Source organism: Carettochelys insculpta, chromosome 22, assembly GCF_033958435.1.
Source record: "Carettochelys insculpta isolate YL-2023 chromosome 22, ASM3395843v1, whole genome shotgun sequence".
NCBI classification, from domain to species: domain Eukaryota; kingdom Metazoa; phylum Chordata; order Testudines; family Carettochelyidae; genus Carettochelys; species Carettochelys insculpta.
Genome location: NC_134158.1, coordinates 22,792,558 through 22,818,580, shown reverse-complemented (window position 1 = coordinate 22,818,580; position 26,023 = coordinate 22,792,558). Strand labels below are relative to the sequence as shown.

General features: G+C 67.7%; 4 protein-coding genes across 7 annotated transcripts; 2 read left to right on the top strand and 2 right to left on the bottom strand.

Moving 5' to 3' along the window:
- Window positions 1-64: 64 nt before the first annotated feature.
- On the bottom strand, window positions 65-6,131 carry BCKDHA (branched chain keto acid dehydrogenase E1 subunit alpha). The gene is made up of 9 exons (XM_075016221.1): window positions 6,039-6,131; window positions 4,835-5,014; window positions 2,945-3,031; window positions 2,446-2,554; window positions 2,048-2,209; window positions 1,660-1,866; window positions 1,202-1,343; window positions 942-1,113; window positions 65-651 (listed from the first exon to the last, which is right to left on the bottom strand). Exons 1-9 carry the CDS (start codon window positions 6,117-6,119, stop codon window positions 481-483), a joined length of 1,311 nt encoding a protein of 436 aa, XP_074872322.1. The 5' UTR covers window positions 6,120-6,131; the 3' UTR covers window positions 65-480.
- Window positions 6,132-6,284: 153 nt separating this feature from the next.
- Window positions 6,285-12,101, top strand: EXOSC5 (exosome component 5). Its single transcript, XM_075016312.1, has 6 exons — window positions 6,285-6,421; window positions 7,013-7,126; window positions 8,763-8,884; window positions 10,059-10,199; window positions 10,601-10,690; window positions 11,324-12,101. The coding sequence occupies exons 1-6, from the start codon at window positions 6,328-6,330 to the stop codon at window positions 11,414-11,416; spliced, it is 654 nt and encodes a 217-aa protein (XP_074872413.1). The 5' UTR covers window positions 6,285-6,327; the 3' UTR covers window positions 11,417-12,101.
- A 1,953-nt stretch (window positions 12,102-14,054) lies between these two features.
- Window positions 14,055-22,252, bottom strand: TMEM91 (transmembrane protein 91). The gene is made up of 6 exons (XM_075017924.1): window positions 22,202-22,252; window positions 21,644-21,783; window positions 17,774-18,066; window positions 15,966-16,381; window positions 15,329-15,466; window positions 14,055-14,768 (listed from the first exon to the last, which is right to left on the bottom strand). The coding sequence occupies exons 1-6, from the start codon at window positions 22,250-22,252 to the stop codon at window positions 14,610-14,612; spliced, it is 1,197 nt and encodes a 398-aa protein (XP_074874025.1). The 3' UTR covers window positions 14,055-14,609.
- Window positions 21,708-24,258, top strand: B9D2 (B9 domain containing 2). Of its 4 annotated transcripts, none has more exons than XM_075016536.1 (4): window positions 21,708-21,772; window positions 22,543-22,634; window positions 22,883-23,008; window positions 23,421-24,258. In XM_075016536.1, exons 2-4 carry the CDS (start codon window positions 22,547-22,549, stop codon window positions 23,732-23,734), a joined length of 528 nt encoding a protein of 175 aa, XP_074872637.1. In that variant the 5' UTR covers window positions 21,708-21,772; window positions 22,543-22,546; the 3' UTR covers window positions 23,735-24,258. The 4 variants fall into 4 exon arrangements, with proteins under 4 accessions (XP_074872637.1, XP_074872639.1, XP_074872638.1 ...); XM_075016538.1 differs by having other exon boundaries at window positions 21,761-21,802; XM_075016537.1 differs by lacking the exon at window positions 21,708-21,772 and adding an exon at window positions 21,825-22,038.
- Window positions 24,259-26,023: the final 1,765 nt, after the last annotated feature.

Genomic DNA, 26,023 nt, shown 5'->3' with positions numbered 1-26,023 from the left:
GGCATGGTGCCAGGGCTGCGGGCACCAAGGGACATACAGGGAGGCGGGGAGAGCAGCACACAAAGTTTATTGATCACCTCCACCGGGTACAGCCAGGCCCCAGGGACCCTCCTCTCCAGGGCCGAGCCACGCGCCCCAGCCTCAGCGTAACAGTGCGAGGCCCCCCGCCCACTCCCAGAGCAGCCAGGGCCCCAGGGCAGGCTCACCGGGACGCCTTGAATCCAGCCCTGGGACACAGAATCAGGCCCATTGATAACATTGTACTCGAATGCCCCCTCCAGCAAAGCCCAGGGACCCCCAGTCACAGCATCCAATGTGGAGGGGGTGCACGGCCATGGCCTGCCCCAGGGTGGTGCCCAGCGACACTGGGCATTAATTACAGCTCTAGGCTAGGAATTCTGCAGCTGCTGCCCCCACTCACACGCAGGCCAGCAGCCAGGGGAAACTGAGGCAGGCCTGGGCAGGCAGAGCAGGGGGGGGTCACTTCTCAAAGTGGTCCAGTGGGTAGTGCTCACCGTAGAGCCGGAGGTGCCGTCCCAGAGCCTCTTGCTGCTTCCGCAGGCTCAGGGGCATCTCGGAGTACACGTCCGAGAACAGGTGCTGGGGGCTGGGCTTCAGCTTCCGCTCTGCCTCCTCAAAGGCCTCCATCACCTGCCCCGGGGAGGCAGCGTTAGCTGGTGCTCAGCCACATCCACTCCACTGCCCAGCCAGGGCTGCCACTGAGCCCCGCTACTCTCCCAGCACCTGGCTCTGCCCACGGGGCTCCGCTGCCCTCCCAGAGCTGGGCAAGGCCCAGGAGTGCTGGCTCCCAGCCTGCCCCTCCTTCCCCAGCCCTGGTCCTGGGTCCTGCCCAGGTGGCAGCCGAGTTGCTCTGCCCTCACCCTGGAGGGCTCTGGGGCAGCCAGGGCCTGAGGAGCCCCAGAGGGTGGAGCCTCACTCACCCTTTTGCGGGATTTCTTCCTCCAGCTCTTCTCCTGCTCCTCGTCCCACCAGCCCCGGCTCAGCATGTGGTGGCGCAGGCGGGAGATGGGGTGGTCCTGCTTGTCCCAGTAATTCACCTCGTCCACCGAGCGATAGGCTGAGCTGTCGTCACTCGTGCTGTGGTGCCCAATCCTGGGGGAGGACCCAGGCATGAGCCCCGCCCTCTGCAGGCCCAGGCCGTAGCCCCACCCCCCCACCTGGCCACGCCTCCCCGCCCCACCTGTAGGTCATGGCCTCGATGAGGAAGGGCTGGTTCTCGGCCACGGCACGGCGCCGCGCCTCCTTGGTGGCGTTGTACACGGCGAAGACGTCGTTGCCGTCCACCCGGATGGACATGATCCCGTAGCCGGGGCCGCGGGCCGCTGCGGGGGAGGAGCCGCCAGTCATGTGCTGAGCTCCTGGTCCCACCCCCATCCCACCAGCCCCACCCCCCCCCACTGCTCCTTCCCCCTCCGGAGCACCTCCCCTCATTGGTCCCTGCCCACCCTCCCACACCCCATCCCCCGAGGAGCCCTGGGGGGCTGTCACAGGCTGGGGGGCAGCTCGGCTGGGCTGTGGCCCCTGAAGTGGGGGCAGGGAGAGGAGCCCTGGAGGGGATGGTAGGTGAGAGCGCTGCACTCAGGGCAGCCTGGGCAAGCCAGGGCCCCCCAAATCCCTCCCACCCCACTGCCTCCCCACCGATGCCGTCGCCCCGGTACTGCTCCGAGGTGGGCGTGGAGATGGCGTAGCCGTTGTTGCGGCAGAAGAAGAGGATGGGGCACTCCAGGGTGGCGGCGAAGTTGAAGCCGGCGTGGGCGTCGCCCTCGCTGGCCGCACCCTCCCCGAAGTAGCAGATCACAGCCCGGTTGGCGTTGTCCCGCTTGAAGACATAGGCGGCTCCCACAGCTGCAGGGGCGGAGCACGGGGCAGGGTCAGCCCAGCAGGTGCTAGGGAGACTTGGTGGCGTGGCCTGAGCCTCCCTCCTCCCAGCTGGGCCCTGTTGTGGGGCTGCGGGTCAGGAGCGAGGGGCAGCGGCAGAGCTGGGGGGCAGCAGGGGCTGCGCTGCACGGCGCCCCAGGGGCCTCACCTTGGGGGATCTGCGTGGCCAGCGGGGAGGAGATGGTGACGAAGTGCCGGTCTCGGCAGCCGTAGTGCACCGGCATCTGGCGCCCTCTGCCAGGGTCGCTGGTGTTGCCGTAGCACTGTGCCATGAAGAGGTCCAGGGGGTAACCCCGGTACATCAGCACCCCTGGGGACAACAGGACAGCCGGGTTACGGAGGGGAGGGGCATGTGCCCCTGGAGCTGCCCTGCGTGGAGGGCACGGGGCTGGATCGCCCGCCACAGCACCACCGCCCAGAGCCACAGCCAATCTCAGGAGGGCTGGAAATCTGCCTGGCGCTGGCCCAGCACCCCCGGCAGCCAGGGCAGTCCCTGTGTTACCCTGCCCTGCTGACTGCTGCCCAGAGGCGCCGACTGGCCATCACCTGCTTCCCGGTACTGCCCAAACACCAGGTCCGTGTCGTCCAGCGCCGCCGCACTGCCCACGTGTGTGCCCTCCTCCCCGTAGTTGGTCATGTAGAAGGAGATCCTGCCCTGGAGAAGGAACATGGCGTGACTGACGGGGGATGGGCACGAGCCGTGTTCCAAACACTGGGGGGAAACTGAGGCATGAAGTGGGCACATGTCCGGAGAACACAGTCAGAAGCAGAGACAGGAATAGAACCGAGTCTCTGCTCTAACTACTAGGACCCACTCCCCTCCCAGACCTGGTGAGGGGACCCAGGAGTCCTGGCTCCCGGCCTGGTGCTGCAGTAAATTAACCCGCCCAGGAGTTAGTCCCCCTCGAATACATGAAGAGCCCTACGTTGCTATGATTGGTGAAGCTGCCGGAGCGAATCACATGCTATCCCGGGCCCGGCCTCACGACGTGATTCTCCCACCAGCCCCGCCCGAATGCACCATGCAGCCCCCGTGGGGATGCACCTGTCGCTGGGACTCGTACAGGATCCGGTCCATGGTGTTCAGCAGCGTCATGGTCTTGTAAAACTTCAGGACCTGCTCCTGGGAGAGCTGCAGTGGGAGAGGGCGAGAGGGTCACAAGCTTCGCAGGCAGCCGCTGGTCCCCGCTCCGGGATGGGAGCCCTCTGCTCTGGGGGTGATTCCCAGGGACAGCCCAGGGAGCCCAGGCAGCTAAGCTGGGGAGAAGCCAGACAGTTTGGGTCCCTGTGCCTGGTTCCCTGCTCATGCCAGCCAGGCAGGCTGAGGATGGGGGGTGTTGGAATCGCTCTCCACAGCTGGCAAGGCCCTCGGGCTGCTTTATACTGGTCCTGGCCCCCGCGGCAGGGAAGGGACTGAGATCTGCTCAGGGCAGAGGGTCACAAAGCTCAGCCCTGGGCCCACCCTGCTCAGCACAAGCCCCACAGAGAGAAAACGCTTTCACTTGTCTGCATGCCCCACACGGGAAAATGAAGCTACTGGAGCTGGGCCAGTGGGGGCAGCTATAACCGTAAGAAAGAGAACAGCGATCACCAAAATTGTTCTGTGGAGCAAGTGCGGCCCTGACCCCGGCCAGCCTCCGAACCTCATTTCAAATAAAGTAAAAGTAATTTATATCCAAAACGAAAAGTTTCAACATCGGGTTCATTGGGGGAGGCCGGGGGGGGCAGCACTAATTCACGTAGAAATCAGTCGGAAGCCACCCAAGTGAGAGGCAACTGAAATACCTCACTGGCAGGGCACAGGACCACGGTTTAGGGCTTCTTTGGGGGCCCGGGGTTAGGAGATAGTGAGAGTCCCTGCTGGGGGCTGCCAGGGAGGGGGTACAGATGGGGTGGGGGTCTGGATGAAAGGTAGGTCCTGGGACAGGCTGTGGTCTAGGTTGGGAGAGGGTGCAGGAGCAGGTTGGGAGGGGTCCAGAAGGGAGGGTGCAGCAGTGGGTTGGGGCAGGGCACCTGGCCGGAGGCAGGGTGCAGGAGCAGGTTGGGTGGTGGGTCCGGAAGGGAGGGTGCAGCAGTGGGTTGGGGCAGGGCACCTGGCCGGAGGCAGGGTGCAGGAGCAGACTGGGGTCCCAGTGTGGGAAGGGGAGATGGGTGCAGGGTCTGGACATGAGGGGAATGGGGCGGGGGGGACACTTACTTGCTGCTCCCAGGCGCAGTCTCCCACTGCTCCCATTGGCTGTGGTTCTGGATTTGCGGCCAATGGGAGCAGAGGCTAACACCTGCAAGCAGCGGGTCCCCACGCTGCTGTCCCCAGCTGGGGGAGGGGGAATGGCAGAGTGCAGACCCTGGCTCTGGGGGTGAGGCCCAGGGCTTATTTCCTACCCCTATCACCCGCCGGCAGGAAGCGGACGCTGGTGACCCCACCTCGTAGGGCGGGGCAGTCGCTAGCCCACTGGCACCAACTGAGTGCTGGTGGGAGGGGGGAGGAACTGACTCCGGGGTATGGGTGCAGGTGATCCGTGCCCCGCAGGTTGAGAACCACCCGCCTAGGCAGGGGCAGCCAATCAGAGAGAGGTTATACAGAACAGCCAATCAGAAAACAAGCAGACGCATGCTCTGGGTTGGCGCCACGCTCAGGGTGAAGAAGGTGCTGGAGCATCTCCAGCAGAGAAGTTAAGGAAAAGCTGCAGGATGCTGCTAGCGTCAGGCTCCCTGAGCGAGACCCTGGAGAAGGAAGATACCCCGACCCCCCACCTCCATCACACACACGCAGGGCTGAGTCCCAAGCAGGCCCCTGCAATGCCTGGGCTGGAGCGGGAATGCCAGCGAACCCTGGAGATGGCCGGTGGGAGGTGCTGCCCTGGTGAACAGGCCTCAGCACAGGTGCAGGGGACGAAATGGGACCTGGGCTCCATCCCACGAGCCTCTCACTCACCTGGGGATCCTCGTCTGGGTTGATTATCTGCCCCTGCCGGTCCATGACTCGGTAAATGGGGATCCCCGAGATGACATTGGGCTGGATAAAATCCAGCTTGTCCACAAACTCGGCCGAGGCCCCAGGAAACTGCGGCTTCTCCTCCAGGGAGGTGAACTCCTGCTGCTGCCGGCGTGTGTGCTGGGGGGGGCAACAGGACACGGTGAGGGGGGCAAGGGGCACATTTCTGACACACCTCCCCTTGTGCCCACACAGTGCCCTGGGAGTGTGCAGGGATGCCCAGGCAGACGCCCCCCACTTGTATTGCGGGGGCCAGGCCACGTGAGGTAGTGCAAACTGTTGCGATTGAGTCCCTGGACTACAGTGGCACCAGGAGCCCCAGTGCGGCACAGACACAGAACGACAGTGTGTTGTGCCCCCAGCCCGGCATCGCTCGGCATCTCTGACCTGGCACAGGCACCGGGGGACTCGCTCTGTGGGCTTCACGAGCTGGGCAGGACGGGCGCGACACCCTCGCCCAGCTCGCTCGGGGTGCAGCAGCTGCAGAGAGGACGACCCGGCGCCCAGCTCGGGGCCAGCAGGACTCAGCTAGGGGCGTCCTGCGATCGGGCTCTGGGCCCCGGGGGTGCAGCTGGCGGGTGCTGGCAGGCAGGGAGCCCGGCGGGGTGCCAGGGCCCGGCCTGGGCAGCCCGTTGCACCGGCTCTGCGCTGGGCGCCAGGGCTCGGGCGCGTCCTAAACAAACCCTTGTCCTTGGCTGTCAGCGCAAGGCCGGGCAGGACGGGGCCTGGCGCCAGCTGCTGCCGCCCCGGGCAGCCACCTGAGCCCAGCGAGCCAGGAACCCATCCCGACCTACCCCCGGCGGGGCGGCGCCCAGGAGCCCCACGGGGGCCACTACGGGCCATTCCCCCCAGCGGCCGGGAGCAGCAGGAGCCGGGCCCCCGCCCACAACCGCCCCCCCGCACTAGACCCGAGGAGTGGGGGCGGGGCGGGGCGGGCGGCAGGGGCGCCCCGGGGAGACTCGAGGCCGCGCGGAGAGAAGCGGGGGGGGGGCGGGGCAGGAGCGGGCCGAGCCCGACACCGCCCGCCGCGCGCTGCACGCCCGGGGAAACTGAGGCACGCTGCGAGCCGCGGGCGGGACCCAGGCGTCCTGACCCTCCCCCGGCAGGGCCCCGATCCCGATCCCGATCCCGATCCCGCACTCACGGCGGTGCCGAGGCTTCGGGCCCCCCGCGGGCCGCGCAGCAGCACCCCCAGGCCCCTCCGCAACCCCCAGCCCGCCGCCATCTTGCTGCGGGAGGCAGGACAGCCCTAAGCCCCGCCCCTTGCCATGACAACCGTGACCCCACCCCCGGACCGCCCTCGAATCACAGGGCACCGGCCCTCCCCCACAGCGTCCCCGTTGCTATGGTAACGACCCCGCCCCCTCACGTGTGCGCCCCGGAAGCGGAAGTGGGGTCGGTGTTCGCGCGTGCGGGAGGGGTCCTGAGCTGCGATGGGCTCCGAGCCGGGGGGGTGCGCCCTGCGCCCCTTCTCCTGCGAGCTCGGCCTCCTCAGCCGCCCCGACGGCTCCGCCGCCTTCCTGCAGGGTAAGCGCGCCCCGCTTCCGCCCCGGGACCCCACTTCGCCGCCCCCCAGCCCGGCGCCCCCCACTTACTCCCCCAGACCTCCACTTCCGGTCCGGAACCCCACTTCCACCCCCCCAGCCCGGCGCCCCCCACATCCAGCCTGGGACCCCACTTCCGGCCCGGCGCCCCCCACTTCCTCCCCCAGACCTCCACTTCCGGTCCGGAACCCCACTTCCACCCCCCCCAGCCCGGCGCCCCCCACATCCAGCCTGGGACCCCACTTCCGGCCCGGCGCCCCCCACTTCCTCCCCCAGACCTCCACTTCCGGTCCGGAACCCCACTTCCACCCCCCCAGCCCGGCGCCCACCACTTCCGTCCCACCCCGACCGCCGCCCCCCACTTCCTCCCCCAGACCTCCACTTCCGGCCCCGGTCCCCACTTCCAGCCCTGGCCCCTCCTGGAGCCCCCACGCCCCGATACGGACCCTCGCCTCGCCCCCCCCCCCCCCCCGAGCGGGGCGCGCTGCTCCTTCCTGGCCCGGCCCCCCCGTTCCGCGCTGCCCCCCCGCTCCCGGCAGGCGAAGGGCCGCGTCTTACCGCTCCGTGCGCTCAGGGGACACGTCGGTCCTGGCCGGGCTGTACGGCCCCGCGGAGGTGAAGGTCAGCAGGGAGCTGTACGACCAGGCTACGCTGGAGGTGCTGCTCAAGCCCAAAGTGGGGCTCCCGGGTAGGCGGCGGCGGCGGGTGGTGGCTGGTCGGGCAGCAGGGTTCGTTCACCGGCCTGTGCTGCGGCCCTGCCGGCGCCAGGCTCCGGGCACCCCCCGGCTCTGTTTTGGCAGCAGACCCGGGCCTGGGCCTGGGGTGGGAAGGGAGCTGGTGGGGCCATCACGTCCAGACCCGCCCCTGCCCAGCCGTGCCGTGCTGTGCCGTGCCAGGTATGGCAGGCCAGCCCGGCGCTCCGCGGGGCGAGACCTGAGCTATAAACTCGCCTGGCAACAGATGGCCAGAGCAGAGCATGGGCTGGAGGGACGGATGGAGTAGGGCCTGGGTTGCAGGGATGGACAGATAGACGGAGCAGGGCGTGGGCTGGATGGACGGATGGAGCAGGGTGTGGGTTGGAGGGGTGGACAGATGAACAGAGCGGGGCCTGGGTTGGAGGGAGGGATGGACGGACAGATGGAACAGGGCCTGAAGCACTGAACCCAGGGGAGGGAACCCAGAAAGGAAACACTGAACCCAGGGGCTCAGCAGAAGAGCAGCTTTGCACTTGAGCTGACAGGCTGTGCAGGTCAGGCTGCAACCCTTGGGCCTTCAGCAGTGTTATCCTGCAGCTGTCATCTCAGGGCTGTTGTCCGGTTCCTTCGTTCCCCCGCTTGCCTTGGGGAGCATCTGCCTGTCCGTCCCCAGGCCTCCTCCGTTCTGCTAACTCGTTTTGCCTGGGGCCCGGTGGACGTCATTGCCAAGTGTCTCCAGTCGCCTCGACCCTCTCCTGCTGGCTTTCACACTTACCATTGGGTGCAGGCTGGGCCTGGGAGGGAAGGACCGGGGGGTGGTTTGGAGGTGGGAGGGACACAAGTTTGCAATGCAGTGAAGAACCCGCCTGGCACACGGCCCCCTAGCTAGACACCTAAACGACCAGCCGGCTGGTCGTGCAGGGCGCGTGGTGGGGCAAACCAGGTATGCACCCAACTTAAAAGCAAATTGCTCTGTAGGCCACGTGGCCCCCGTTACCGTCTCTCCTATTGTCTGTGAGTGGCTCCTGCAGGCTCTTTTTTTAGCTGTCAGATTCCCGCCCCCCGCCAGCTCCTAGCGCTTCTGTAGGAAATAATTAAGTGATGACGCAGAGGCGAGTTTCCTCACCCGGAAGGAGTGCCCTTTCCTGGCTCTGTGGGGCTGGCCCTCTCCAGAGAGGGCTGGCTGGCGGAGTGCAACCTGGCCAGGGCAAGGTTTACGCTCAGCACAGGCAAAGGGAGGTGTATTCACCCCACTTTTCAGATGGGAAAACTGAGGCACACGTGTGGCCAGCCTTGTGGGTAAGGCTGCACACCAGAACTCAGGCTCCTGCCCTGCACCAGGCTCCTTGTTCCAGCTGGGCGAGCACCTTGGCTGGCTGGTCATCAGCCTGCTGGGGCAGGGGCTCTCCTTCCATCCCCAGCATCCCATACAGGGGTCTCCCTGGCCCTGGGCGGTGGGGGCAGCACCCAGTTTGACAGGGGGCCTGATGGCAGCGGGGGCCTTGGGGCTGTGCCTGGCACGCCAGGGTGTGGCTGGGTCCAGATGCCAGTGAGCGTGGGCTGGGGGGCAGCTGGTTGTGTGGGGGCTGCCAGAGTGTGCCCCCAGCCCTTCCCTCTCTCCTTCCCCAGGAGTCTTTGAGAAGAACCGGGAGCAGCTGATCCGGAAGACGTGTGAGGCCGTTATCCTGGGCACCCTGCACCCTCGCACCTCCATCACCATCGTGCTGCAGGTGATCAGCGACGCTGGCTCTGTATCCTGCACGGCTCTGCCTGCTGTGTGCCTGGGCAGCTCCGGCTTCTCTTCCCTGAGCCCAGGGGCTGCTGAGCCTCCTCCCACCGCCACCCTCCCCTGGGCTGGCACCTGGGGGCCCTGGCAGAGCCAGGAGCTGTGGGGATGGACTAACCGGGCAGAGCGGTGCTGTCAGGCTGGGGGCAGGGCCCTGGCTGCCATGCTCAGCTTGTCTCTGTGGAGCCGAGCTGGTGCTTCTGCTGCTGCTGCCGCTCAGACCCTGCTCTGCCCAGTGCCACTTCCAGGCAGCGCCGGCCAGGCCGAGGGGAGCTCCTGCTGGAGCCTCCAGACAGCAGCAGTGCTGTGGCCTTGGCTGCCAGGGGAGTTTGCTGATCCAAGTGGGGACGGCAGCCCCAGGCTCCCACACGGCTCTGCCGGCACCACCCCACACCCACAGCCCTGCCGGTGCCCCTCGCTTCCGACCCACGGCCTCTGCCAGCTCTACTCTGTGTGAGGGAAAGCAGAGGACCCTGCTGTGACAGGAAGGGTGGTGGGGTGGGTGGAGCAGCTTCCCAGCACTAGAGGAATGTGGGTGCTCAGAAAGTGCAGGGGAGGAGCCCGGCACAGGGATTAGCAGCTGGCGGGGTTGCGGGAGCCGGGTGCGGGGATTAGCGGCTGGTGGGGGAGGAGCCGGGCGCCTGCAGCGTTGGGGGAGTCAGGCGCAGGGATGAACCACTCCCAGGTCCTCGGCTGCACTGCTCCAGCTGGAGCTGCTGGGGATGCAGCCAAATGGCCCAGAGTTGATTAGCTCCGGTGACAGGCACCCCCCGGCCAGTGCTGGGGCCAGGCAGATGTTGCTGAGCACCCCGAGAGGAAGTGCCCCCGCTAGGACTCTGGAGAGCTGGGTCCAGTCCCTGGCTCTGCCACAGGCTCCAGGGCCTGACCTTCAGCAAGTCGCTTAGTGTTCTGTGCCTCAGGTTCCCACCTGTAAGAAGAAAGTAGGGTCCTTCCTGGGTCAGTTTACACTGAGCTCTTTGGGGCCGTGGGTCTGGGCAGCACCTGGCCTGGTGGGGCCGTGAGCTCGGTGGTTCTGAGCCCTGAGCCTGAGGGGGCCGACAGGTGATAACCAGCCTGCGGTGCCGGCGCCTGGCCTGGCCGGGCAGCAGCTGCCAGTGTTTTCCTTGACGTGGCACCAGCTGCTTGCGTGCTGCCTGAACGCCGCCTGCATGGGGCTGATGGACGCCGGCCTGCCCATGAAGTGCCTCTTCTGTGGGGTCACATGCGCCGTGGACGCTGCCGGCACAGTCAGCCTGGACCCTACGGCCCGGCAGGAGAAGGTGGGCGTGCGACCACCGGGCTGAGGGGTTTGTGCTGCGCTGTGCTGTCCTTCCGGGCCCAGGGCAGCACCAGCACAAGGGGGGGCCAGATTGCAGGGGAGGGGCGTGTGCTGGGCCTGGCGCCGTGGGGGGAGGGGCGTGTGCCAGGCCTGGCGCCGTGGGGGGAGGGTCACAGCAACAGGGGACTGGGAGTCGGGACTACGCAGACCGAGGCGGGTGGCGGCTGCAGTGGCACGTCGTGCAGCCTGTGGCCATCTGGCGCTGGACGTGGGCCGGGGCCGGGCACTCGGGCCGCAGGCTGGCTGCGTGGGCAGGAGGCAGGCTGTGCCTGAGGGCACTGGGGCAGCTGTGGGTCGAGGGCGCAGCGTGGGCAGGGGTTCACTCTCCCCCGTCCCTGGCAGGAGGCTCGGGCGGTGCTGACCTTCGCCATCAGCAGCGTGGAGCAATGCGTGATCATGTCCAGTACCAGGGGCACCTGCTCGGTGGAGGAGGTGAGTGGGGGCAGAGGCAGCCAGTGCAGGTGGGTGCTCGGGGCCCTATTTGCTCCCTGGCAGCAGAGCCGGCGGCACGAGGAGCTGGGGGGGCTGGCAGGCTGAGCCCTGCACAGAGGGAGGCTGGGGCAGGGGAGGGCAGCAGCAAATGAGGGATGGGGAGTGACAGCCTGGGACTGGTTGCTATAGTGATGGAAGGTGGGATGGAGCCACGAACGTGGGTCCTTCCTGAGCTGCAGGGGAGGGGCTGGATAAGGGGATCAGAACCCCCCATGTGAGCCCAACTGGGGGGCTTAGCCCAGAAATGATGGCTGGAGGTGCAGCAGCTCCCCCCCTCAACGAGGGTCCCGGGTCTGTGGGGCTGACCCCCACTCCCACCTCCTGTGCCACAGGGAATGTCTGTGGCATCCTCCCACCCACCCCCAGGCTCCGGTGCTCGGAGCCCCCCAGCTGCAGGCCAGAGCAGCTGTCCTGTCGGCCCTGGCACTACGGAGACCTCCTCCTCCGCGGCCACATCCAGCCCAGCACACGCTGTGGGTCCCCCCAGCGCCAGCCCCCTGGGCACATCCAGCCCAGCGCCAGCCTTGGGCCTGTCTGAGGGTTCCCCTAACGCTGTCTCCCTCCTCCCCGCAGCTGCAGCAGTGCATCGCTGCCGCCCAGCGAGCTGCCAGCACCATCTTCCGCTTCTACCGGGCCTGCATGTGCAGGAAGTACTCCAAGACGTGAGGCAGGGCCACCCGCAGCTCCCTGCCTGGACCCTGGACCCCTCTCGGCGTGTCCCACGGCTGCTACCAGCCCATGCAGGCTGGGCTGTGCCCCGCCGCATCCGACCAGCCCACACCCAGCCACATGCCGGGGGCTGGTTCCCCGACCAGCTCTGTAGTTGGGCACCCATTAAACGGGGCCTTCCCCAGCCGCCTGCAGCATGTGGGGGATGGAAGCGCGTCCCTGGGCCCTGTCACTTCCTGCCTCCGTCCCGCAGGAACCTCCCTGCCCTGCGCTGCAGCCTCAAGGCAAGTTCGAGCCCTGCCTGGGGCAACAGGAGCTGCCTGGCCACGGACGGAGCCCTGGCTGCCTTCTTGGGGGAAACTGAGGTGGGGTGGGGGTGGGGGGATCTGACCTCTGCCTGGGCTTGCTGCTTGGGGGTGGCCCAGTTGGGGCCCATGTCTCACCCAGCTGGGCCAGAGCCCCCCGGCCCCTAGCGGCCTCTACCCACCCCCAGCCCATGGTTAACCCCATGTGTGCTGCAGCTGTGCAGTCGCTCCTGGCAAAGCCCAACCCAGGCAGAAGACCAGGGTTGTTTGCCGAGGCCCCTGCCCAGCATGAGCTGGGGGAGCGGGGTGTCAAACTTTGGGGCCCAGGAAATTGTTCCTCTTCAGTATAAACCCAGGCAGTGTGGCCATAACTCTTCTCTCATTGGTCCTTCCTCTTTCTTACCCCCCATGCCTCCTGAACCAGGGAAGGGACCCCTCCCGGCCTGAGCCCAGGTCCACAGCTGGTGTTTGCCCAGCTGCCTGCGCAGGGGCTGCAGCCCTGGGAGCTAGTGACCCAGTCAATCCTTCCCCTTTCTCGCCCAGGCGCCCCCCCACTGGACTAGGGAGACGCCTGCTTGCCTCAGTCTGGGAGTCCTCTGTCTCTGAGCTCTGGCCCTCGGGAGCAGGGCACAGGCCCAGTTGGGCAGCTCCCGCTCCCTCCTGCCTGCAGAACAGCCTGGCTGGGAGGGGGTTTGTTCCCCTCTTGGCTACAGTGCCTGGGGCCTGTCATTCCCACGGGCCAGCTTCTCTGGGCTCTGCCCTCCCCCTGTGGTGCTGAGCCTGCACCTGACCCCTTGAACTGGGCCCCAATCCCATCACCCACCCCAGAGAGTGGAGCCTGGATGGTGCTGGGGGGGCAGCGGTTCTGCTAATGAGGCTGTTACTGAGCATGTGCGGCCGTGGGCAGCATGCCCGGAGACCTGGCCGCTCAGCTTTGGGGTCCCAGCAGCTGCTGCAAAACTCCCACCTCTGAGCCACCTCCTGGGGTGTGCCGCCACCAGGGGCTTAAGGGCCTGCCAAGGGCCATGGAGCACCTCGGGCCCTCGGTCCTCTGTGGGCTGCACCTGGGCCATGCTCCACCGCAGAGGCAGTCGCTGCGGGTGCAAGGGGGAAATGAAAAGGGTCTTTACAGCCAGCACCGTCCCCTCCCTGTGCTCCCCTCAAAAACCCCCCTGGCCTCTGCCTGCAGCTGCTTCTCCCCCTCAGCCCAGCTGCTGCTCTGCTCAGTGAGCCCCATGGCAGCCACTGGTTGGGGCTTTGAGTTCTGTAGTTCTCCTGTCCCCACCACCCACCTGGGCACGAGTCCATGGCAGCTTGAGCCCCAGTGCAGCTAGGGGCCCTGCTTGTCTCACCCTCCCCCGCTGCCTGGCCCTGGAGTGGATGGACGTGGGCCGCCCAGGGCCGAGCTCTCCCTCCCCAGGCGCCTCCAGCAACACGCTTGGCAGCAGTGAACCCAACTGGAACGCTCCCAGCGCTGCAGGGTGTGATAGATGCCTGCCTGGGACCCATGGCAGCTGGCTGTGCCCCGTGAGGGGGAGAAACCCTCCCCACCTCGTGGGCTCTGTCTTGGGCAGTATCTGTCAGGCCCAGGGCATGTGCTCCCCCCAGAGTCCTGAGTCAGCTGCAGCCTTCGGGGCTGGAGTGACTCTTCCAGCTGCCCCGGGCACAGGGCTGTCAGCTCCTGGCCCCTCAGCCCCTCACGTAGGGGCTCGAGGCCAGCAGCCGCTGGAGGGGAGGCACTGACGGCTCCACGCTGCTGCTGCCCCAGGGGCTGAGCCGGGCTGCTACACACTGGGGGGAGCACAAGAGAGGCAACCCTGAAGACAGAGCTCCAAGCGTTCAGACCGTGGGCCTCGCTCCATGCCAGCGGGGCCCGCTGGAGCACCTATCATGGCCATGGCCGCAGCTGAGGCGATTTAGGGTGGGGTTCTCCCCCCGCTGGCCCTGGCGTGAACCAGACAGCGGCAAGGGTGGCTCAGCTGCTGGAATTTGCTTTCTGTGGCTGCTGCAGAGTGGTGAGGACCTGCCCAGTACCTGCGACGGGAGTGAGGCTGATTCGCGCCGTGGGCAGCCCCGGGCCACCTGGGCGTCTGGGGCAGGGAAGCAGCTGCCTCTGACTTTGCTAGGGGAGGAAGCAGATCTACGGCCCGTGCCAGTGGCGGGGAGGAGATTGGGGTTTGGAGGGAGAAACTGAGGCCCCAGAGAGGAGCGACGTGTGTGGGTCACAGAGGGAGTCAACAGAGAATCGGTCTCTGGGCCCGTGTTGCTGCTAGGCTGAGCGCGGGGGCAGCGCCCCAGCAGGGCGCTCTTGGGGTGGTGCACAGACAGGGTGCGGTGCACAGGACAATTTATTCTGCACACGGATGGAAAAGTTCGAGGGAGCGTTGCTCCTGGCTCCTAACCCTGCCCCCATCCTCCCCACGGGCCCCTCCAGCTGCTCAGCGAAGTGCAGGGTGTCGGGGTGCTCCTCGCTGTGGGCTGGGCCGGGGGGAGCTCAGCAGGGTCACCACAAGTCAGAACCCTGAGTCTGCTCCTGGGGAACCCAGGCAGCCGGGCGTGTCTCTGGTGGAGGCAGGGGGGGAGCAGCCCCCCAATCTCTGGTGTGTCTGGGGCAGCTCCAGCCCCCAGCAGGGCCCTCGGCCACAGGGGCCAGTGGTGTGTGACATGAAGCCTGTACCTGGGTGGGGAGGGGAGGTCAGGCACCCAGGCTCTGCTGGGGAGCAGGATCCAGCCCTGTCGGAGCCCATCTGTCCGTGGGGCAGCCCCTATCCCGGCTCCCAGGGCAGCGACTGTCTCTCCTTAGCAGGGAGCGGGATCCGGCCCTATCTGTCCAGGGGGCAGCCCCTATCCCAGCTCAGGGCAGGGACCGTCTCCCCCCTGGGGCACTAGGTGGGGCCCCTGTCAGACAGGTAGGCGGTGAGTGCCACCCCCGCGCCGATGTAGGTGCACACGCCCAGCAGGATGGACAGCACGGCCAGCGCGAAGGTTCGGCGGGAAGCTGCCCGCGCACCCAGGAAGTCGCCCTCTGCCGATGCCTGGTTGGTCTGTGGGGGAGGGGAGGGAAGGGTTAATGAGGGGTCCTCCAGGCCTCTCCCGTGACCCCCCCATAGATACCTCCACCCCACTGCATTCCACGACCCCGAGACCCCCCCCATAGATACCCCCTCTGCCCCCGTGACCACCCCCCATAAATACCTCCCCCCTTGCTGCATCCTGAGACCCTTCTCCCCTGCTTCTCTGGCTGGACACCCCAGGCCCTATCCAGGCCAGAGCCCTGAGATCCCCAACCCCCCACATATCCCTACATGGCACCTTCTGCCCCACATCTGACACTGGACACCCAGGTCTGCAACCCCAGCAGCTCCCCCCCCGACCAAGGAGGGTGCCAGAGCAAGGGGGGGGGCCAGCTGTGACCCTGCATGGTGCTGGGGTACGGGTGGGGGCTTGGCCCCATTTTGGGGGGCAGGGGAAGTGATGCAAATAGCTCCCCTGCTGTATGCAAATATTACTGCCTGGAGGGGTCAGGGCAGCTGCCTAGGAGCCTCTGGGCTGAGGCTCAGCAAACTCATCTCACAGGTGCGTGGCCCCTGGCCGCCCCACTTACTTTCTGGGAGAGGTGGAAGGCGGCGATGCCCAGGGGCCAGAAGCAGCAGAGCATGGAGAACACAGCCAGGCCCAGGTGATCCTGCGGCAGCAGCAGGGCCAAGTCGCTGTCACTGTCGCTGTCACTCAGCGAGTCATTCTGAGGGGGAGGGGGGATCATGTGTGCTCTCCTTTGCAGCCGCGGCTGACCTCAGGGGCTCTGGCTCCCCACCCACCGCTCTAACCACTAGACCCCACGCCCCTCCTGGAGCTGGGGAGAGAACCCACGAGTCCTGGCTCCCAGCGACAGAGCTGCACAGGAGCAGCAAAGCTCTGCAGCCACCCCCGACCCCCCACTCAGCCCCTGGGCTGCAGCACAGGGACCCCCCCGCCCCAGGCCGTTCAGCTCAGCTGTGTCTTGGGACTTGCTTGGGTCCCACACTGGCAAGGAGAGACAGCAGCTGCGGCCAGCCCCTCTCATCAGAAGGGAACCCACAGCCCCTTCGGGGGGAGATCCCAGATGTGGGCTGGGCAGGGCCTGGCTGCAGAGGCCATTGCTGGAGCTGCCAGAGGGACCGTGGGGGGCTAGTGAGTTACCCCGGTGCCTCTGGCCGCTGGCAGGGCTCAGCTGGATGCCTGAGTTCCCAGCCCCCCCTCACCTCCAGCTCGTGCAGCAGCTCCCCATCCCCCACTTCACAGCAGACCGTGTGAATGTCGTCCTCAGGGCTGAGCTTCCGGGGGTGCTCGGCCGGCTCCCCGAAGGCCGTCTCGCTGTAGCCCTGCTTCCTCCAGCCGGGGGACTCCCCAGCCTTCCCCAGGGGGCCCAGCCGGGGGCAGGGGGGCAGCTCAGGGCTGCCCAGCGGCTCTGCTGTGCTCTGCAGGCTCCTGGAGTCCAGCAGCTGCCGGGCCAGCCGGGGGGGCAGGTGCCTCCAGCTGGCCCAAGTTAAGAAGCTGGGGTGCTCCTGCTGCCCCTCCCCCACCGGGGCACCCCCAGGGGGCTTGGCCAGCAGTGGGTGCTGCAGTTCGTGGAGGTTCTCCATGGGGGTCCGGCGGGAGCCGCGTGAAGGGTCGTCACCTGGGGGGGGAAAGAGACAGCGGGTGATGTCCTGGGGCCAGCTGGGCTGTTCTCCCCACGCTTGGGGAAGGAAGTGCTGAGGCCTCCCAGAGCCGGGAATGGGGCCCCTGAGTTCCAGCCCCCACTGCCCTCCTAGCGCCCCCTTGCACTGCCTGGGGTGGTGCCAGCTGCCCGGGAGGGAGCCGCTTAGCACACAGTCCTGGCCAAGGAACCTGGGCATTAGACCTGCCGGCCAGCCCCAAGGGCTCCTGCAGCCCAGGTGCAGGGGAGACCACTGGCTGCAACAGTGCGTCCCGTCCTGCAGCTCCTTAACCGCTGCCTCGGGCTCCCAGGGCCAGGGCAGTGAGGGTGAGTGGTAGGAGCCATGGCCCAGTCCCCAGCTGGTGTGGAGCCGCCCAGAGCCCGCGACTCCCTGCCCCCGACAACGCCTTCTCCTCCACTGCCCAAGCAGGGCAGATGGGCCCGAGTGTGAGCAACTGCTTAGACGCAGGTCCGGCCGGGCTGGGAGGCAGGCAGGCTGCCCTCACTGCGGCCTACCAGAGTGGGGTAGAGCTGGGCACAGAACCCAGGAGTCCGGGCGCCTAGTCCCTCTCTAACCACTGCCCCCCACAGCCCCAGATCCCATTGATGGAATCCAGCTACCTGAGACCCTGGGCTCCTGCCACCCCCTTGAGGAGAACTCGCTGCTGGGGAGACTCTGGGCCGTGGAAAGCTGGGGGGGGGTGTCTCTCCTAGTCGCTCCCTCACCTGAGCTCCAGGCCAGCCACAGCCACAGCTCCCAGCCCCACTGCTGTGCTCCAAGCTCCTCCCCAGCACAGGTCGCACCTGCCATTCTCTGCCCCTGCCCCTGCCACGTGCCAACAGGGTGGGGCCGATCAGCTCCCGGGTCCCAGTCCGGCTCCCTCCCACTGGCAGAGCCCCTGGCACTGGCTGGGCACCAGCGCTCGGGCCTGGACCTGCGCCTGGGTAAGCGGGCCAAGTGCCAGAGTGCAGTGACCCCGGCAGAGCCCCGCTGGGGGGCGCCCCACTGCCTGCAATGGAGGTCCGGGTCCTGCACCGCCGGGGGGCGTCCCACAGCCCGGAATCAGGAAAGAGGACACCCAGCCAAGCTCGGGGAACCGGCCCCCCGCCCCCTGGCCCTGGGGGAGCCCAAACTTTGCGGGGGAGGGGGGGGCACAAGTCCCGGTAGGCAGCGCCGCCCCCCATGTTAGTGGCTGTGATGGCAGGGAGGAGACCCGGCTTCTCTGCCCCCCGGGGAACTCGCCCGCCGCCGGCGAAGGACCTGAGCAGCCCCCACCGCATCTCTGCTCGGCCCTGGCCCTGGCCTAGTGCCCCCCCTCCCCCGCCAGGTACCGGGCCCGATCCGCCGCTCGCTTCCCGCCCGCCACTCACCTCTCTCAGCGCCCGCCTCCGCCCGCCGCTCTCCGGCGCCCCCGAGCGCCCATGGCACGGCACGGCCCGGCCCGGCCGCCCGCCGGAGTCCCCGGAGCTCCGCGCTGCAGCGGCAGCCGCCCGCCAGCTCCGCCCCCCGCCCCCAGCAGGGGCCGGCCCGGCCGGGGAGCCCAGCTCCGCTCCGCTCCGTGCCGGGCCGGGGGGCGGGGGTCTGGGGGCGGGGCGGGGCGGCCGGACTCCTGGGTTCCGCTCGCGGGGGCGGGGCAGGAAGAGGTGAAGGGGCGGGGGGAGCGCTACGACCCCGCACGGAGCCAGTGCCTGGAGCAGAGCCCAGCCCCCCCCAGCGCCCCGCACTCCGACCCCCAGCCCCCTCCGCCCCTCCCCCGCAGTTCTGCAGACCCCTGGCTTCTCGCTGACCGGGGGTCTGCGGGGGAGGCTGCCGGGCCCAGCTGGCTGCACCCAGGCCCTGGCTCCCCAGTTCCCACCCAGCCTGGGAGACGAGGGGCCCACGAGAGACGGAGGGGGCTGGAGTAAGGCCTCCCTGGCCCGGCGGGTGAATCACTTCGAATGGCTCCGGGGGCGGGACAGGAACAGGCAGCTGGGTGGGCTGCGGGTCGGGGGCGAGGGGCGCCGCAGAGCTGGGGGGCCTGACTAGCAGGGGGTGGGGGTCGGGGCGTCGCTGGGGCCGGGAGGCCAAGTCGGGTCCATGATTATTTGGCCCGTGGGACGAGCGATGGAGACACATCCTCGTTATAACTAGTTCTCCTTGGAGTTTTTCTATTGTGTCGAGTCATTTTGTGTGTCATTGTTTTCAGCCCTGTGGTACAGAAATCCAGCTCTGTGGTGTGGCGCAGTCCCTGGCAGTAGGGAAGGTAAGAAAAACCTCTCCGCGCCCTTAATTTTTCAACTGCTTCGTGGCTTCCCTTGGGGAGTGACTGGGGTGTGAACGGGAAGGCGGGAGACCAGCACCTCCAGGTACTGGCAATGGTGGGAGAAGGCAGATCCCGGACCAATGAGAAGAACAATGGAGCCTGTGAAGTGGGCCTGTTGAAAGAAGACTGGACACATGGAGGCCTGGGGAGTCACCAGCGAGTGCCTGACTTTGGAAGCACCACTCAGAAGAAGGTGCTAAATGCATATTCATAAGCTCGCTCGGCCAGATTATGCATATGCATGAGCCGGCCAACCGGTGCAACCTGCATGGGAGAGAGGGCGCTATCAGTGGAAGCATCTTGCCCAGGGACCCCGGGTTTGTCCTGTCAGCACTGGAGCACCGATCCGGATCGGCAGAAGCCCGGCTCCACCCCTCCCCCATCTAACTCACCTGGCCAGTGCAGTTCGGGGGAGCAGCTATTGGTAACAGCAACAAGCAGGAGAGAGAGAGAGTGTGTGTGTGTGTGTGTGTGTGTAAGAGACCACATGCACGTGCTGAGTGTTGATTGCTGTACGTGTATTACCAATAGTTGTGGTGTTTTGCCTTTTCCCCTGAACAGATCCCATGCAGGACTGTTCAGTACAACAGTGAGTGGCTGTGGGCCTGACCTCCAGCAGTAGCTCATCCCCAGGCCCGTCCGGTTCCGTGGACGGCTGCCCTGGCCACGTTCCTGTGCTACCAGCCTGCCCCCAGCTGTGTTTCTCTGCACGGCCACATGGCTTCGGAGACATACAACATCTCTGCACCTGGATGGAAAGATTTGAAGAATTGCCAGGGGTCAGTCCCTGGGCCTCGTGGGGTGGTCACCAGGCCCTGGGGCTGCTCCCTGAGCTCCATGGGTCGGTTGCCAGGCCCTGAGGCTGCTCCCCGAGCTCTGTGGCGTGGTCGCCAGACCCTGGGGCTGCTCCCCGAGCTCCATGGGTTGGTTGCCAGGCCCTGAGGCTGCTCCCCAAGCTCCATGGATCGGTCGCCAGGCTGCTGGGGCCTGTCATGGGCTCGGTGGGCCCCATGGGGCAGGGTCTTTCTCTTCCGTGGGTCTGTGTTTTATGGAGCAGCTGGGCCCCCCAGCTGTGGCCCCACCTCCACCAGTTGGCAGGCACTGCCCTGGGCCCCCCAGTGGGGGTGTTCTCACCCACTGGGCCTAGGGCAAGTGAGTCTAGCCTGGGGGCTCACAGCGTCTGTCCAGCCCTGGGGGCCATGCATGGAGCTCATCCCCCTCCCCAAGTCTGTATTTATCTCACCGGAGTTCCCCTCCCCCAACGCCATCTGCTGAAGCTGCCCCCCACCCCCGTGGGGCTGGGCACCCAGCCAGCCAATCATAAGCAGGCGGGGGGAGACACAACCAATCCCCTGCTCCACAGCAGGATCGGCCCCGGGCCCTGCAGACCAGACACCCTCTAGGCAGGGCTGGGGCAGGCTGGGCACTGCCCTGCCTCTCCACCCCGGTGCCCTCCCTCTGCACCCACCCCAAGCATCCAGCCCCTGCACAGGGGCCATGGAGATGGAGGGGACCTGGGGGGCATAGCCAGATGGTCTGATCCCTTCTGGGCCTCCCTGGCTGCTTGTGGGGGAGCTGTAAGGGCCTGCCAGCCCCGGGACATTAGCATGTGGGGAAGTTTGGCAGTGGTGCGTACCGTGCAGAGCCCTCAGCTGGGCCTCAGGAGACCCTGGGCTCCAGGCCCGGCCTACCAGTGGCCTGCTCCTTGCCTCAGTTTCTCCAGCACTAAGGGAGGGTGAGTGGCCCTGCTCCTTGGGGAGGCACCAGGGGGCCGCTGGAGGGATGGGCTGCTCAGTGTGCGGGGAGGGGGCAGCATTAATGAAGCGCCTGCTGCATCATCAGCCTCCTCCCCCACAGGGCAAGTTCGGGCCGGGTATGAATAGCTCCCGCCTCCCACTGCCTCTAGCGTATAGAGCGGGAGCCAGGGACCCAGGAGTCCTGCCGCCAACGCAGCACAGCCACAGCTATTCATAGACAGGGCTTGTTCCAGCTCCAGTGTCCTTCTTACACAGCTCTGCTGGTGCCCCACAGCTCTGACCCACAGCCCCCTGCTCCCCCCAGCCCTGGGGTCCCCCAGATATGCCAGTCTCTGTCCCTTCAGAGAACAGCTCAGTGCGAACTCCTGCTCTCAGCCCCCCAGCCCCAGTGTCTGCGCTGCAGCAGGCTCAGGCCTGCAACAGGGCACCCCCACAGCAGCCACAGCCCTGAGCTGAGTGTGACCTGGACAGAGCTGTGCCCCTTAGCCGGGCGGGCGAGCCAGGGCCAGACTGCGGCCCAGCTGGGCTGACGGGGACCGGCAGGATGGGGCGCAGCCGGCTGGTGCCCCCAGGCTGGGGGGCGTGCAGGGAAGCAGATGGCGCTGGGGACGAGGGGCCATTGAGCTGAGTGGCACCAGGCTGCCTGGCGGGAAGCACCAGCCAGGGGACGGCGAGGGCCGCCGGACTCCTGGGTTCTCTCACCCAGGCTTGCAGGACCGTGGGCACGTGCCAGCTCGCGCTGTGCCTCAGTTTCCCTCTGGGGGTGTGTCACCCCTCCCGGCACCGTGAAACACGTTCAGTGCCTGGCGGGATGTCAACCGGGGTGCAGCTCCCCCGCCCTCCCCGCCCACCACCCGCCCGCGCCTCCCCCCGCCCCGCGGCTCCCCCCGGCCCCTGTTGCCATGGCGCTCCCACACAACGTTTCCCGTTGCCATGGCGCTCCCACCCTACAGCACTCACCGTTGCCATGGCGCAACCACAGTGCACAGCCCTCGCCTATCACGTCTCTGCCCTTCCCAAGATGGCGGCCTCAGAGCTTTGCTCCGCCCAATAGGGGCGCTCCTTCTATTCTTGACGCACTCAACATGGCGCCGCCCGCACAACGGTTATTTTCCACATTCAATATGGCCACCATCTCGTCTTCTGTCTTCCTGGGCGGGGCCGGCACCAAATACCATCACGTGCCCTTCCTCCAGCCAATCAGACTCCGGAGACGAGCAGAACCCGCCTTCGTTACCGTGGCAGCAGTAGGGAGCTGGGGCTGGAGCGGCGCGCAGCAGTTGGCGACGCCGGGCCGGGGGCGCGAGCGGGTCTGTAGCGCCTGGAGGCGGCCGGTCCGGGTGGGGCGCCCCGCGCATGCGCAAGCGTGAACGGGACAGGGAGGGGCGCCAAGCAGTGGGAGTGGGCCTGTAGCGGTCCCGCGTGCACGCGCCCAGTGCGAGCTCAGCGCGCGCCCGTCACCCCGCGCGCCGCCGACACGTCAACCCCCCCCGCGCGCCCCCGACAACTTCTCTCCATCGCCCTCCCCCCACTCTCCCCTGGCAGGGGGAGGGCGCTGTTGGGAGCGCCTCGAGGGGTGCGGGGCGGGGGCACAGCAGTGAGCCTCCCTCCCCACGGGAGGCTCATCCCCTAAGCTCGTGCCGCGGGGGGGCAGGGGTCACCCGGCGGTGATGAGCCCCTTGGGGTGCGGCGGGCAGGCGGGTTGCTGGGGCACAGGCTGGCCAGAGCCTGGCACCCACCGGGCCGCGGCCGCTCACGTGGGCAGGCGGCTGGCGCTCCCGCTCCGGCATCGTGGGTGGTCCCAGGGCAGCGCCCCGACCGTGTGTCGTCCCCCCGCAGCCCCCAGGCGTGTGGGGCTCTGGCGTGTGCAGCGGGGCCGGGGGTGAGGTGCCCCAAAGGGGGAAGCGACAGTGCAATGGGGCAGCTAATGCAGCTTCATTGGGAGTTGGCACAGGCAAGGGGAGAGCCTGGGGCCTGCCCGGCTGCGGCGGGAGGGCAATGGGGCTAGTGCTTAGAGCGGGAGCAGGACTCCTGGGTTTTATTTCTAATCCTCTCTTTTGTCTCCCCTCCGGCGCTGCAGGATCATGGCCGAAGTGCACATCATTGGGCAGGTGGTGGGAGCCAGCGGCTTCCCCCACAGCAGCCTCTTCTGCAAGTGGGGAATCCACACAGGTCAGCCCGAGCCGTGGGCAGCTGTGAGATGTGGCCGGGAACAGGGGCCCGCAGGGGAAGGGGGCACATCTGTGGTGGGTGGGCTGGAGAGGCCTAGAACCGGAGCTAGCATGTTAGAGAACCGGATGGTTCAGAGCCAGGACTGCTAGGTTCTCTCCCCGGCGCTGGGAGGGGCGTGGGGGCTGGCAGTCAGAGGAAGGGGCTGGGAGCCAGAACCGGGGCCTCCCCTCACTGCCTGCTCCCTGCAGGCGGTGCCTGGAGGCTGCTCTCTGGCCTACGGGAGGGGCAGACGCAGGTGGATCACCCCCAGCTGGACGACATGGCCTATTGGTCCCACCCCATCGACGTTCACTTCGCCACCAAGGGCTTGCAGGGTGAGCGGCTCTGCTTGGCTTGGGGGAGAGGAGGGGAGGGAGGCTGCGGGTTCTGGGTGGGATCTGGGACAGTGGGAGGGCGGCAGCTCTGGCTTTGTGTGCGGCAGGGAGCAAGAGGGCAGCCTCCTCCGTGTGTGGGGCAGATCCTGGGGCTGGCAGATGCAGCCACTTGTCCCCCTGCTTCCGACAGCGTCTCATGCCTTCTGCAGCAGCAGAGCCGCCAGACCACTCCCATAGACAGGAACTGACACCCCCAGCCCCAGGGCAGGGGCGTGCGGCCCTTCCCCCCCGGAGGGTGCTGCCCCCAGGGCAGGGGCTTGCAGCATCTCTCCCCCCAGGGGGGTGCTGCCCCTAGGGCAGGGGCGTGCGGCTTGGGGATGGGCAGGCACCAATGGGCCCTTCTCACCGTCAGGCTGGCCCAAGCTGCACCTGCAGGTCTGGCACCAGGACTCCTTTGGGCGCCGCGAGCTCTACGGCTACGGCTTCTGCCACGTGCCCTGCAGCCCAGGCTGGCACGCGCTGGCCTGCGTCACCTGGCAGCCCCTGGGCTCCTGGCAGGAGCGGCTCTCCCAGCTCTTCGTGGGTGGGGGGCCTCAGCTGCTGAACAGTGACCTGATCTACACAGGGGCCGACCGGTACCGCCTGCAGACCGTCACTGCCGGCACCGTGCACCTGCAGCTGGGCGTGCTGCTGCGCCACTTCGCCCGCTACGGCGTAGAGTGCTAGGGGCGGCTGGGCGCTTGGAGCGGGCAGGCCCCTGCCCTGGGAGGGAGGCCCCTGCTGTGGTCCGGCGCTGGGGGGGACGGGCCATGGCCATGGGGCGAGGAGAGGTTCGGTGCTGGGGGAGCACATGGATCCAGGGGTCACCGTGTGGCACCCTGCAGCTCTGATGCCCCCAGACACGGGGACGGCTCATGCGCTCCACAGGCTGTGCTGGTGAGAACGGGGCGGGGCCCCAGCAGGTGACAGTCAGTTGGGGGTGGGCACTGGGGCAGGGGCCAGGGGTCTTCCCCTGGAGGGGCTGGTTCCAGTCTGTGGATGGTTCACAGGAGTGGGTCAGGATTCCTGGATTCTGTCCCCAGCTCTGTCGTGGGCGATATGGGTTCGGTTCTGCTGCAGCCTGCAGAATGGGGCAGTGCTGTACCCGGGCTTGGCCAGGCCCCAGGAGGAGGTGAGAGGGGATCCTGACCCCTCTGAGCCATGGGGAGCCCCCCCCCCCACCTCCTGCCCCCATTGAATAAACCCCTTGTATAAAGGCCTCTGTGCTAGTGACGTTTTGGATTTTCCCTTCCCATGGCCCTGGGGACCCTGCTGCAGACACTGGGGACAGTGGTGGGTTGGGGTGTGTGTGGGGGGACCCTGCTGCAGACAGTGGGGGCAGTGGTGGGTTGGGGTGTGTGTGGGGACCCTGCTGCAGACAGTGGGGGCAGTGGAGGGTTGGGGTGTGTGTGGGGACCCTCCTGCAGACACTGAGGGCAGTGGTGGGTTGGGGTGTGTGTGGGGGGACCCTGCTGCAGACACTGCGGGCAGTGGTGGGTTGGGGTGCGGGGGGGACCCTGCTGCAGACACGGGGCAGTGGAGGGGGACAGGAGCAGTCAGGGACTGGCCCGTGTGCGCAGTCTGGGGGCCTCGTTGCCCCCTGGGCTGGCGGGAGGGCGACGGGATCCCCCGGGGCTCGGGGTGTCTCCGCGGGGCCCCCAGGCTGGGGCTGGCAGCTCGGGTCATGCTCGGGGCGGAGCTGGTGTCGCTCCAGCAGGGGGCGCCCCCGGCCTGTGCCAGCCGCGCGCGCGTTCCCCAGTTGGAGCCGGCGGGGCCCGGCCCCGCCCCGCCCCGCCCCTCCCGTGTGAGCGGTCCCGGCTCCGCCCACTCCGGTGCGTGCAGCTTTGGCCTCGCCCCCTCCGCGCTGGTCAGGGGCGGGGCTTGCGGGGGCTGGTGACCTCCCCGCTCGGGCGGGGCGGAGCTGCCGGCTCCTCGGGGCGCCCCCGCCCCTTGCACAGGCCGGACTCCTGGGTTCTCTCCCCGGCGCCGGGGGGGGAACGTGCCGCTGTTCCGAACGGGGGGAGGGGGCTAATCCCGTGGGCGGTTCCCAGCTCCTCCCCCCGCGCCTGTCTCCGCCCAGTGCCGTCGGGGGGGGGAGAAGGGAAACTGAGGCAGCGGGCCGCGCAGGGCTTTGCCTGGGGCGGGGCTGTTCTCCGAAGAGCTGCAGTCCAGGCGCCGGCCCGCAGAGGGCGCCCGAGCCGCGCCCCGGGGTGTCCCGTTCGCTGGCTGGTCCCTGGGGTGACCCTGGGCCCCCGGCCCGGGCCCGGGTGTAAGGGGAGCCCCTGGGCTGCCCGTTCCGGCGTCTCCTGCCCCTGTGCCCAGCTGCGAGCCAGGCCTGCTCTGGCGCGGGGCAGCGGGGCCTAGTTGCCAGAGCAGGAGGGGGCTGGAGCTGGGAGTCCGGGGTCGTGCTGGGACCTTGGCCGAGCCCTGGCTGGCTGCGTGCCTCAGTTTCCCCACTTGGTTCGTGAGTTGCTGCGGCCGTTGGGCGGCTGGTTGACAACTTGCGGGAGCGTAGCCTGGGGCTGAAAGGCGGCGGGAGGGAGTGGAGCAGACCCGAGCCGGGCCGCCGACAGGCCTGCCGGGGTGCGCTTTCCACCCGAGCCCCCAAAGGCAAAGGAAAAGGCAGGCGGGGAGCTCAGGTCTCTGGTGGTCTGGGCTGGGTGCGCTGCAGGGGGCCCAGAGCCGCCCTGGGTGGGTCCTGGGCCAGGCGGGGCTGTGCCCAGAGGCAGTGGCTGCTTTCAGCAGGGGTGTGGGGCACAGAGCTGAGTGAGCACCCAATGGGGACAGGGGACTCTCCTGTGCTGCCAGCACTGCCCATCACTTCGACAGCCCTGCTCACCCCCAACCCCTCGACCTGGGGGGCTGGGTTGGGCGTACAGGGGGAGACGCTCCCAGGACGTCAGGAACTGGGGATTTCAGGGAAGTGGGAGAGCTGGGAGCTCGGACTCCTGGTTCCTCTCCTGGCTCAGGGAGGGA

What these genes read in the sequence shown, in the direction of transcription:
- BCKDHA (XM_075016221.1), bottom strand. Translation starts at nt 6,119, where the DNA reads ATGGCGGCGGGCTGGGGGTTGCGGAGGGGCCTGGGGGTGCTGCTGCGC. An exon ending in CCCGAAGCCTCGGCACCGCC is followed by an intron (nt 5,015 to 6,038) that starts GTGAGTGCGGGA and finishes TGCCCCCCCCAG; the next exon opens with CACACACGCCGGCAGCAGCA. An exon ending in GGAAGAAATCCCGCAAAAGG is followed by an intron (nt 652 to 941) that starts GTGAGTGAGGCT and finishes TCCCCGGGGCAG; the next exon opens with GTGATGGAGGCCTTTGAGGA.
- EXOSC5 (XM_075016312.1), top strand. Translation starts at nt 6,328, where the DNA reads ATGGGCTCCGAGCCGGGGGGGTGCGCCCTGCGCCCCTTCTCCTGCGAG. An exon ending in CTCCGCCGCCTTCCTGCAGG is followed by an intron (nt 6,422 to 7,012) that starts GTAAGCGCGCCC and finishes CCGTGCGCTCAG; the next exon opens with GGGACACGTCGGTCCTGGCC. An exon ending in GCCCAAAGTGGGGCTCCCGG is followed by an intron (nt 7,127 to 8,762) that starts GTAGGCGGCGGC and finishes CTCCTTCCCCAG; the next exon opens with GAGTCTTTGAGAAGAACCGG.
- TMEM91 (XM_075017924.1), bottom strand. Translation starts at nt 22,252, where the DNA reads ATGCCGGAGCGGGAGCGCCAGCCGCCTGCCCACGTGAGCGGCCGCGGC. An exon ending in ACGTGAGCGGCCGCGGCCCG is followed by an intron (nt 21,784 to 22,201) that starts GTGGGTGCCAGG and finishes GGCCGCCTCCAG; the next exon opens with GCGCTACAGACCCGCTCGCG. An exon ending in CCTTCCACCTCTCCCAGAAA is followed by an intron (nt 14,769 to 15,328) that starts GTAAGTGGGGCG and finishes CCTCCCCCACAG; the next exon opens with ACCAACCAGGCATCGGCAGA.
- B9D2 (XM_075016536.1), top strand. Translation starts at nt 22,547, where the DNA reads ATGGCCGAAGTGCACATCATTGGGCAGGTGGTGGGAGCCAGCGGCTTC. An exon ending in CAAGTGGGGAATCCACACAG is followed by an intron (nt 22,635 to 22,882) that starts GTCAGCCCGAGC and finishes TGCTCCCTGCAG; the next exon opens with GCGGTGCCTGGAGGCTGCTC. An exon ending in CGCCACCAAGGGCTTGCAGG is followed by an intron (nt 23,009 to 23,420) that starts GTGAGCGGCTCT and finishes TCTCACCGTCAG; the next exon opens with GCTGGCCCAAGCTGCACCTG.